This window comes from Girardinichthys multiradiatus, chromosome 24 (assembly GCF_021462225.1).
Source record: "Girardinichthys multiradiatus isolate DD_20200921_A chromosome 24, DD_fGirMul_XY1, whole genome shotgun sequence".
NCBI classification, from domain to species: domain Eukaryota; kingdom Metazoa; phylum Chordata; class Actinopteri; order Cyprinodontiformes; family Goodeidae; genus Girardinichthys; species Girardinichthys multiradiatus.
Window position 1 is genome coordinate 8,683,072 of NC_061816.1, and position 12,186 is coordinate 8,695,257.

Below are 12,186 nucleotides of genomic sequence, written 5' to 3' on the forward strand. Positions count from 1 at the left end.
TTTATATTCATCAAAATTGAAAAAAATAAAGGCTTGAAATATTTCACTACGTGTAATGAATATTGCTATTACTTTCTGAAAAGGGGAACAGAAAACATTTTACTTTTTCACTTTTTCTTACAATGTATTGAGATGTAGCTATAAAACAAACCCATGATTGAACACGAGTGGCACTAAAGCAAACTGAACCAATTTCAAACAGGGTGAAATGGTGAAGAAAAGTTGCATCAGTCTTCAGGTTAGTCGTCAGACAGAAGGGCGTATTTTAAGGAAGATAAATAAGGCGTCTTAATGAAGGGTCATGTCATCCTCACCTCCCTGATGGACGGCAGTAAGAACTCCTCTCTGTGCTTTCCTAACCATAACTTCTCCTGCAGGAAGCTGCTGCTGCCCCTCTCTGAGACTGGTCTGTTCCACACATTGCTGACTCTCATCTCCCTGCTCACTGTAATGCTCAACCTGCTCGTCATCATCTCCATCTCCCACTTCAGGCAGCTGCACAACCCAACCAACTCCCTGCTCCTGTCCCTGGCTGTGTCTGACCTGGCGGTGGGGCTGCTGGTGATGCCCATCGAGGGGCTGCGGTACTTGGAGACATGCTGGCTGCTGGGGAGACTGATGTGTGCTCTGACTCCTTATGTCTTTTACTGTCTGATCTCTGCCTCTTTGGGCCACATGGTGCTTATATCTGTAGATCGCTATGTGGCCATCTGTGACCCACTCCTTTACCCCACTAGGATCACAATGATTAATGTGAAGATCTGTGTTTCTCTCTGTTGGGTCTGTTCGCTGCTCTACAACGGATTGATCCTGATGGGACACTTAGGCCAGCCAGATAGGTTCAGCACCTGTCACGGGGAGTGTGTTGTAGTTATCAGCCGAATTTCAGGAACTGTTGATCTCTTCATCTCCTTCATAGCACCATTTACTGTCATGGTTGTTCTTTATTTCAGAGTGCTTCTGGCTGCTCTCTCACAGGTGCGTCTCATCCGTTCACAGACAGCGGCTACAGCTGTAAAATCAGCTCAAGCTGTAACAAGATCTGAGTGGAAGGCAGCCAGGAGCCTCGCCATTGTAATTGTTGTGTTTATAATGTGTTATTGTCCTTATTTTTATCCTTCTTTTGATGGCACGGACACATCCAACAGCTTGTCCTACTTCGCTGCTCTGTCTTGGATCTTGATGCTGAACTCTTGCATGAATCCTATCATTTATGTTTTGTTCTACCCCTGGTTCAGAAAAGCTATCAAACTTATCCTAACCCTAAAAATACTGCAGCCTGACTCCTGCGACATGAAGATGATGTAGGTAGAGCTGACCACAGATCAGATGTGTGATTGTTTTTCAGTGATAAAGATTTTAAAGATGCTCACATTTTATACTGTGTGATCAGACTTCATGTGCATTAAGTTAAACAAGCAGCAGAGGTTTCTATAGCTGCCATGTTTTTAATGAATCTCACATGAACAAAGACGACCAAATAGGAACATTTCTAGAAGGAAAACTATTATGACACAGAGCCTTTAACTGTGCGGTTTTGACCTGTTCATGTATACTTTATAGAGTAAAAACCTGTAATGCATGATGTGATTGGCCTTAATACCATCCAAAATCATAAATCCATTAACTAAGCGGGTTATTTTCACAACAAAAGCCTTATTCCTTCTTACACAAAGTACAACAAAAAGTATATATCTTATTAGTGTTTTTATAAAAGCGTAAAGTAATAACTAAACAGCTTTTTTCTATTTAAGAAATAGTTTAGTTGGCCTTTTTTGCACTACTATGTTAAGATTATTATTACATACCAAGAAACCTGTTTTTTGTCTGTATTATTATGATGGTTGTGGCGCTTTCTTCTCTTCTTTTTGCACATCTTTTTTTCTCTCGATAAAAACACATTTGTTACAATTTTCAATATTTTCCTGCAAAAACTGCATCACAGCTTGTTATAAGTCTAAGTAAAAGAAAAGTGAATTTATGGTGTTAAAAGGAGCCTATTTGCTAGAACAGACTATGGACCTTTGCTAAATTAAGACTGAAGCTTTAATCCAGGTTTTATTTTTATGCATTTTATTTATCATGGACAATGTATTTAAACATGGCAGACATAGGGAACATCTGATGTAAAATGTGTAAATATGTCAAATGTTAAATGTGTAAAATATCACAACACACAAGAGGTTGAAATATGAAAAGAAAAAGAGATGCATTTTAAATAAAAGACCAAAAATACGTTTGTAAATATTTTCTGTTTTGCATAAAAGCAACGGAGCTGTTATCAGAATGGCTTCAATCAGGTTTACCAGAAGAATCCCGTATGGGGAATAGGAATCTGCCTCCGATATTGAGTTATTAATTAGGATCATGTGATCTGAGATGTTGTGAAGCTGAAGAAGCTGCTCAGATGAAGTAGCTAAAGAAAGGCCGGTTGTTTTCCTTTGCTACTTTAGGGCAGAACTTTAAAAGAGGACAGTGTTATTTTTTAGAACCATTATGGAGTCATGGTAAAAGGAACATACACTCTGTTTCAGTTTAAGAGCTATACGTATCATGATACGGCATGATAACAGTGATCTGATCTTTATGACGTTTTGTAATTGTTTAGGTCTAACCTCATGTGTGCGATAGCACACGACAGGAAAAGATGAAGTAAATGAGAAAACTTTGCATGAAAAACTAAGTACATCAATCTGGAAAGAGTAATAAGGTAATCTCCAAAAACCTTGAAATCCATCTTTACAGAGAAGAAGAAAACACAATTAAATTAAGACAGTAGCCAATCTGCAATTTCACACAAAGGTCAGACAGTGCAATACCTCATCTTCGGCTTCATCTACAGCTATAGACCTCAAATGCTGAACTTCAGGACACGAGAAAATTTAAAAAGTCTAAAAAAAAGAGTGGTTTCTTTGGCAGGGTTGCCTGGAAAAATCATCTTCTTTCTAAAATATAAGGCAATATGTCCAACAGCAGAACCTTGGCCCAAACTGGGTCAACAACTGGACAATGACCACAAGTGCTGCCACACCTCCTCCAGGAACCTCCATCATCACCCTCACCATTTCACTTCTGACAGGCAGTCACCCCAACTCCAGAACAATTTTCGGGGGAAAAAGGTAAACTATGGAGATTTCTCCTTCAGTGTACTCTAGTTTTTTGTCAATCCCCCAATCATTCCAAACTGACGGATTCACATGTGATTGATTGTTGACCTTCTACGGGGTAAAACTCAAAGATCGGCAGAACATAAATATGATTAACAAACAATACTCTGCAGCTCCTACGAAGGTTTTGTTTCAGACATGAGGTTGACTTTTGGCTATACAGAAACAGAATAGAATCCCGGGGCACTCACTGTTTGTCTACATGCCTACAGTCTGGTAAAGGTTTATTCCAGTTGCTTCTATAACCTGTCTAAACCAGAAGGGAATTACATAAAAAAAATATACAAATGCGTTGTCTGCAGGCTTAATTAGTCATTCCTCTAGACACTAGACACCTTCATGATAAATGATATAAATACTTTGTTCTGGGGATGATTTCAAAACTTTTTATGGAAAATAATGGTTTAACAAATCTAACTTTGGGTACTAGTTAACGGACAATAAAGTAGCAACTAACTGGGTTACAATATAAATATGATTTTGGGTTAAAGGTGAGAAGATGACTCTGTTATATTATCTAAATATAAGATTTTCATGAAAACAGGCATTTGAGCATTTCCTGTTCCCAACAAACCCTAAAGGAAACTGTTATTGATTTTATGGGTGCTGACAACAGAGTGAAAGGATGTAGAGATGTGCTTGACACTTTCACCAGGTTGGCTGAGAGAGCTAATCACACAATCAAAAAACAATTGGCTAAAGTTTGTGCTGATACAAAAATGAAATGGCTGAATGCGCTGCCCTTGGTGATGTTTTACATAAGATCATCACCCACTGAGCTCATGGGTTTAACTCCCCATCAGCTGCTGACAGGAAGAACCATGCCCTGACCTTTCACCTCCTCTTTTCAGTCGGGTTGTGCATCCAGTAAGGATTCACAGAGAGAGAAACTCACATGTTCACAGATTTTAATCTGCTGTGACGTTTTTGTCTCATAACACACAGGAGGCTCTAACCAAAGAACCAACAGGAGAAACAAATGGAACTCTGGATGAGGGCAAAACTAAGGTAAGCAGATTATATTGCAGGAAGGGAGAGACGTCCTCCGAAGGAAACCTCAGAGAAATCAGAAAGCACCTGAGGAAGAACATAAGAATAGGTTCAATTGGATATCTTTTGACTTAACATTTCATTTCCAGCTAACACATCAAAAATGTGCTTGTGGAATTAAATTAATTTATTCCAGTAACCATAACGTCAAACAGTAAGATTAACTCATCTTTTTGCTTTCAACTAACAAAATATTGGGTTAATGTGGGGTTAAAGCCTGAAGGAGTATGTCCTGGTAAATTTGAAATAAGGACACAAAATCAAAAATCACAGAGGGGAGAAGGATTTCTAAAGTAAAACTGTGTGAATAATCGACAAACAAATGTTTATTTCTGTGAATGTGGAAATTGTGGAATAATTTGCATGAAGGGTTAAATGACTGTTCAACTATTTAATCAATTTGAAAAACTTCATGAATAGAAATTATAACTTCCTATTTGCTTCTGAGTTATTTATTTATAGATGATGTTGTTTGCAACTTAGATTGTAAATTAACTTGATACAAGGCCTTGAACTTTACTTGCTGCTGAACAGAAATTATTTATGGGGAATAATTGTTTTATTAATTAATAATAATTGCTATTGACTGGACAGGAAAGATGTACCCTGGTTTCCCTTTCCATCCAGGATGCCCTGACACCGATTGGCCTACTTCGTCAGGGGAAACCTTTCACAAAATGTGTTTTTGAATTTGATATGTCTACTAGAATACAGTCCTCTCTCTCTTTGTACCGTTCCCTCATGGTTCCCCCTGCAGGTGGTGGGCCCAATGGGGGATGGTCTCGCGTCTCTCGTTCGAGCTTGGCCCGGCCGGGTCCCCCAAGGAGCAACCCAGCCACCAGGCGCTCTCCAACGAGTCCAGACCCAAGGCCTGGCTCCAGGGTGGGACATCACGTTCCTTGATTTACTAGTCGTCATGAGGGGTTCTTGGACCGCTCTTTGTCTGACCCGTCACCTAGAGCCTGTTTGCCATGGGAGACCCTACCAGGGGCATTTAAGCCCCAGACAACATAGCCTCTACGATCATTCGAGCACTCAAACCCCTCCACCACGTTAAGGTGGCGGTTCAAGGAGGGGTGCAAAGAGGATTGGGCGGCGGACGAAGGTGGAAACCTCGGCGGTCCGATCCCCGGATGCTTAGGTTGGCTCTAGAGAATGTCACCTCGCTGGGGGGGAAGGACCCTGAGCTTGTGCAGGAGGTCGAGAGACATCGACTAGGGGACTCCATTATTCTGCTGGGGGACTTCAACGCCCACGTGGGAAACGACAGTGACAACTGGAGAGGCGTGATCGGGAGGAATGGCCTCCCCAATCTGAATCCAAGTGGTGTTTTGTTATTGGACTTCTGTGCTAGTCACGGATTGTCTATAATGAACACCATGTTCAAACATAAGGGTGTCCATCGGTGCACTTGGCACCAGGTCACCCTAGGCAGGAGGTCAATGATTGACTTTGTTGTCGTATCATCAGACATTCGGCCGCATGTTTTGGACACTCGGGTGAAGAGAGGGGCTGAGCTGTCCACTGATCACCACCTGGTGGTGAGTTGGATCTGCTGGAGGAGGAGAAAGCCGGACAGACTTGGCAGGCCAAAGCGCATAGTGAGGGTCTACTGGGAACGTCTGGCGGAGCCCTTGGCCAGGGATGTATTCAACTCTCACCTCCGGGAGAGATTTGACCAGATGTTGGAGACATAGAGTCTGAGTGGACCATGTTCTCCACATCTATTGTCGATGCCGCTGCCCGTAGCTGCGGCCATAAGGTCTGCGGTGCCTGTCGTGGCAGCAATCCCCGAACCCGGTGGTGGACAACGGCAGTAAGGGACGCTGTCAAGCTGAAGAAGGAGTCCTATCGGCTGTGGTTGGCTTGTGGGACTCCTGAGGTGGCTGACGGGTACCGTGAGACCAAGCGTGCCGTGGCCCGGGCGGTGGCAGAGGAAAAAACTCGGGCCTGGGAGGAGTTCAGTGAGGCCATGGAGAAGGACTACCGGTTGGCCTCGAAACGATTCTGGCAAACCATTCGGCGCCTCAGGAAGGGGAAGCAGTGCTTCGCCAACACTGTTTACAGTGGGGGTGGGAGGCTGCTGACCTCGACTGGGGACATTATCGGGCGGTGGAAGGAGTACTTCGAGGATCTCCTCAATCCCGTCATCACGCCTTTCCTGGTGGTAACAGAGGCTGGGGACTCGGGGTTGGCGTCTTTCATCACCCAGGCTGAAGTCACAGAGGTGGTTAAAAAGCTCTGCGGTGGCAGGGCTTCGGGGGAGGATGAGATCCGCCCTGAGTACCTCAAGTCTCTGGATGTTGTAGGGCTGTCATGGTTGACTCGCCATTTCAACATTGCGTGGCGGTCGGGGACAGTGCCTCTGGACTGGCGGACTGGGTGGTGGTCCCCCTTCATAAGAATGGTGACCGGAAGGTGTGCTCCAACTACAAGGGGATCACACTCCTCAGCCTCCCTGGTATTGGAGAGGAGAGTCCGGCCGAGAGTCACGGCTTCAGGAGGAGCAGTGTGGTTTTGATACCGGCCGTGGAACACTGGACCAGCTCTATAGCCTCGAGGGTTCATGGGAGTTTGGCCAACCGGTCAACATGTGTTTTGTGGACCTGGAGAAAGCATTCGACTGTGTCCCTTGTGATGCCCTGTGGGGGGTGCTCAAGGAGTATGGAGTCGGGGGCCCTTTACTAGGGGCCATCCAGTCTCTGTACAAGCAAAGCAGGCGTTTGGTTCGCATTGCCGGCACTAAGTCGTACCTGTTCCCGGTGCATGTTGGACTCCGGCAGGGCTGCCTTTGTCACCAGTCCTGTTCATTACTTTTATGGACAGGATTTCTAGGTGCAGCCAAGGGCCGGAGGGGGTCTGGTTTGGGGACCAGAGGATTTCATCTATTCTTTTTGCAGATTACGTGGTCCCGCTGGCCATCTCTAGCCAAGACCTACAGCATGCGCCGGGTTGGTTCGCAGACAAGTGTGAAGCGGCTGGGATGAGGATCAGCTCCTCCAAGTCCGAGGCCATGGTTCTCGACCGGAAAAGGGTGGCCTGTCCTCTTCAGGTTGGAGGGGAGTTCCTGCCTCAAGTGGATGAGTTTAAGTATCTCGGGGTCTTGTTCATGAGTAGGGGAAGAATGGAGAGGGAGATTGACAGACGGATCAGTGCGGCTGCCGCAGTAATGGGGGTGCTGTGCCGGTCCGTTGTGGTGAAGAGAGAGCTGAGCCAAAAAGCGAAGCTCTCGATTTACCTATGGCCATGAACTTTGGGTCATGACCAAAAGAACGAGATCCCGGATACAAGCGGTTGAAATGAGCTTCCTCCGTAGGGTGGCCGGGCACTCCCTTAGAGATAGGGTGAGGAGCTCGGCCATCCAGGAGGGGCTCGGAGTAGAGCCGCTGCTCCTCCACATCGAGAGGAGCCAGTTGAGGTGGCTCGGGCATCTATACCGGATGCCTCCTTGACGCCTTCGTCGGGAGGTGTTCCAGGCACGTTCCACCGGGAGGAGGCCCTGTCTCTCGGCTGGCCTGGAAACGCCTTGGGCTCCCCCCGGAGGAGCTGGAGGAGGTGTCTGGGGAGAGGGACGTCTGGGCGTCTCTTCTGAGTCTACTGCCCCCGCGACCAGGTCCCGGATAAAGCGGAAGACGACGAGTACGAGTACTAGAATACAAACTGCTTTTAGAACCGATTCTAATCTTTTAAATGACACCATGGCAAAACAGGAGAGACAGCTGAAGGCTGTGTAAACCAAATGTTGAAATTATTTCTTGTCAAATTAGAATAGCTTTGGGTATGATCCTTACAAAAAAAAAAAAAAAAAAGAAAGAAAGAAAAATGGTTGTGTGGTGTTTTTGGAGAAGTTTGTTGTTCTTTTATCCCCAACAATTACAGCACCTGATGGATCTCTAATGAAGGCCCTAAATGAATCGCAATCACTATACATTGAATTAAAATCGCACTCAGGAATCGATGAACAATTCACAAAAATGTTTGAGACGTGGTTTGTAAAATGGGGAAACCTACTGGTGAGTATATTCACTTCATTGACTTTTGTGGTGATCACAGGTTGTGTATGCTGTTGTGCAACGTGTATTCGAGCTCTCATCCTCAGGTGTATTGATCGTGCGATTGGTTCCAGTGATACCAGAGGTTTGAGATTACCAGAATATCAAATGGATGTGGTGCCAGAGCACACACTGATGTTGTCCACTGAATATTTAAGCACAAGTGATGATGTGGATCCCATGGAACCACACCAAAGTGCTGGAGAAATTATGATACTGTGTTAGGAGTAGAAGGACCGGACCAAACGACTGCAATAGATAATTGAACAGGGTCTACGATTCAAGGTCTACAATATACTGATACATATTGTGCTGCTCATTTCCGCTGTGCTTCTAGCTTTTTATTATTTTTGTTGTTTTAAATTTTTCAATGGGGTCTTATTTTCTATTTGCGATTTTTTTAATCATTTAAATTTCAGACACACATCACAGGTCTGTTCTATGGGAAACAGAGGGGGTGCACACACTGAGGGCTGCGGGCAGTTGACGGAGAAATGGCACTCCGTTTGGGGGACCGGAGTTACGCGACGGCCGGAAGGAACTGCCTGCAATATTCTAGCTTAGGTCCATATGCACCAGACACATTGATTGATGTGAGGTGGGTTTTTCCCAACTCAACAGGGGGATTGTTATGGATGTATGATTCTGTGGCCTTTTCTAATCATCTCTTTGCTGCCTTAATTAAATATATCTGACCTTGTTGCTTATCTGCCGCACCACTCACTGCTACAGCTTACACACCATAACTGTTGATATCACATAAGATGCAACACATAGTCAAAGATAAACTGATACAAGAGGATGACACCCTTTAGGCTCTCATCCTTAGGGGCATGACTACAACCATGGGCTTCATGGACTCAGGGGGACTGAGAGTGCCAACCGCCTGTCAGATGCCAATAGTTAACGGGTCGGGCCCCTCAAAACAAGGGTGTAAGAAAGAGGGGGCCGTGATCAGGCTCACAGGATTGACAGAGGATAACCCATAAGTGAAAAGGATAGCCGCCGTCTGACCCAATCAGAATCAGAATCAGAAAAGCTTTATTGCCAAGTACGTTTTTGGACATACAAGGAATTTGTTTTGGCGTAGTCGGTGCAATACAGCACAAATCAAACAGTATAAACATATCTACAATATAATATAAATATACGTGCACAGTCTTAAGTGAGTGAGAGTAAATGTAGAGCAGTATAAGATGCAAGAGCAATACAACAGTGCAGGTGATCATTGTGCAAGTATGGCAGTGCAAGTAAAGCAGGAGTCCATGCTGAGCGTTAATGTAACGCATAGAGTTACAGGTTACAGGTGTCCTGTCAGCAAAAAAAAAAAAAAAAAAGGGGGGGGGGGGGGGGGGGGAGTGTCAGGGTGGTTTCCGGGCTTTGTTAACAAGGCTGGTGGCAGATGGGAAAAAACTGTTCTTGTGGCGTGAGGTTTTGGTCCGGATGGACCGCAGCCTCCTGCCAGAGGGGAGAGTCTCAAAGAGTCTGTGACCAGGGTGGGAGGGATCAGCCAGAATCTTCCCTGCCCGCTTCAGGGTCCTGGAGGTGTACAGTTCCTGGAGCGACAGTAGACTGCAGCCAATCACCTTCTCAGCAGACCGAATGACACGCTGCAGCCTGCCCTTATCCTTGGTTGTAGCAGCGGCGTACCAGATGGTGATGGAGGAGGTGAGGATGGACTCAATGATGGCTGTGTAGAAGTGCACCATCATAGTCTTTGGCAGGTTGAATTTCTTCAGCTGCCGCAGGAAGAACATCTTCTGCTGGGCTTTCTTGATGAGGGAGCTGATGTTTGGCTCCCACTTGAGATCCTGGGAGATGATGGTTCCCAGGAAGCGGAAAGATTCCACAGTGTCAATTGTGGAGTCACAGAGGGTGATGGGGGCAGGTGGGGCTGGGTTCTGCCTGAAGTCCACAACCATCTCTACTGTCTTTAGAGCGTTGAGCTCAAGGTTGTTCTGGCTGCACCAGTCCAACAGATGGTCCACCTTCCATCTGTACGCAGACTCGTCACCATCAGAGACGATATCCTTTACAGTGATTTCTGTGTGTTAGGGTTTGAAAACTTGAAAACTTTTGTATTGTTTATCACTCATGTCTGCTCTAAGTGCCGTTCCCTCCTACATGCCACAGAAAGGGATATGGGGGAGACGAGTGAGTTATGCTTTTATCAGCAGCATCTAGGGGCTGTTCATACCAAGTCCCAACTTTCCCAGTTACTCTCCCTCTCTGTTTAAAATCAAGACACATGAACCCTAACCTTTCTGACCCCAAACACACACACACACACACACACACACACACACACTCTGAATGTTTGTTGAACTGTGTGTGAACCAGCATGTATAAATAAAGAGAGGGGTGTCAACACTTTGTAGGCTGCACTGCAAAGTGAGCTACCCTTGCTGCAAGTAAAACTGACTCTGTATCGTTCTTGCCTCTGAGTTGACTAATCAATATCTAACACTGTGACTTAATGAATAATGTTGATATTAAAGGAATCAGATTATTTGATTTAATGGTATGAATGCTGTACAGATAACAGATAAGTTATTGACAGATTGATTAAATGAAATTAGTTAAGCACATGTCATGAATGAAAGTATTAATAGGACCTCGCAGGTTATTTTTAGTTATGTGTTCACCTCTCCATAGGTTGATTTTTAGGACATGTGTTAAGTAATAAATGGAGGCTGCTTTAAAGTGAAAAGGTTTCTAATTGTGCTAAACAGGTACATTGTTTCTGATTATGATGAAATATTTTTGACATGGATCCATTTGATTAAGCCACTATGTGGCCTGCTTTAATGATAATGATAATAGTAGTTGATAATTACCTACAATTGAGCATAATTTGCTCGGTATGAACATATGATTTTATATTCCATTTTAAGACTAACCTTTTCAGGTAGCTGAACCTGCCAAAAGACGCTTGGGGATGGATGTCGCTCAGGGGGCAGAGAAGATGGACGAAGACAATCAACACTTAGGGTCTACATTAACTGATTCACATGATGTTAGACAGGATTTTCTGCTGTGCTTCAGGCTGTTGTCCTTTCTCTCTTTTCTCTAAATCATACACATACAGGTTCGATGGGGTTAGAGTTGTCTCCACTAGGTGTATCAACTGTTACTTAGACACAACCAGGGGTCTAACCAGGGGGAACCACGTGACAGTTGAGGAGATTCCCTGGTGATATATAGGTTTAACACACACATACAGGGTTGAATGATTGTTTTGGGGGGTGGGTACCCAGTTGCAGGTGGTCCACTATCCAGTGCCTAGGAGGTTAACAGATCTAAATTAGTGAGGTACCTTTAAATGACACCTCATCAGGGGGTTGTTAGTAATAACCTTTATTAATATGCTCATAGCTGTTTTTCCCATTTATACTTTAGTGAAATAAAATATAAGTTCTAATGTTTCCCTTTTGTTACAATAGAATACGAATGCTCATAGACATACAGTACAAGGATAAATGGCCCAAGGGTTGTCATGAATGACCTGAGGCTGGGGCACTGGGGTTGATAGTGGAGCAGCTGGTATAATTGGTTTGATTAGAAGGCCACAGCCCACTTAGATGAAGTGTGGACACCCGCTACTACACAATCTAACAGATAGACACCACAATGGTGACACATACAGGGGTTGGACAATGAAACTGAAAGACCTGTCATTTTAGTGTGGGAGGTTTCATGACTAAATTGGACCAGCCTGGTAGCCAGTCTTCATTGATTGCACATTGCACCAGTAAGAGCATGAAGAGTGTGAAGGTTCAATTAGCAGGGTAAGAGCACAGTTTTGCTCAAAATATTGAAATGCACACAACATTATGGGTGACATATCAGAGTTCAACAGAGGACAAATTGTTGGTGCACGTCTTGCTGGCGCATCTGTGACCAAGACAGCAAGTCTT

The 12,186-nt window shown here is 44.6% G+C and overlaps 1 protein-coding gene across 1 annotated transcript; it reads left to right on the forward strand.

The window, feature by feature from the left end:
* Positions 1-291: 291 nt before the first annotated feature.
* Positions 292-1,562, forward strand: LOC124861179 (trace amine-associated receptor 13c-like). Its single transcript, XM_047354702.1, has one exon. It carries the CDS (start codon positions 292-294, stop codon positions 1,306-1,308), a length of 1,017 nt encoding a protein of 338 aa, XP_047210658.1. The 3' UTR covers positions 1,309-1,562.
* Positions 1,563-12,186: the final 10,624 nt, after the last annotated feature.

Bases quoted from the DNA above. Each gene is read 5' to 3' on its own strand.
- LOC124861179 (XM_047354702.1), top strand. From the start codon at position 292: ATGAAGGGTCATGTCATCCTCACCTCCCTGATGGACGGCAGTAAGAAC.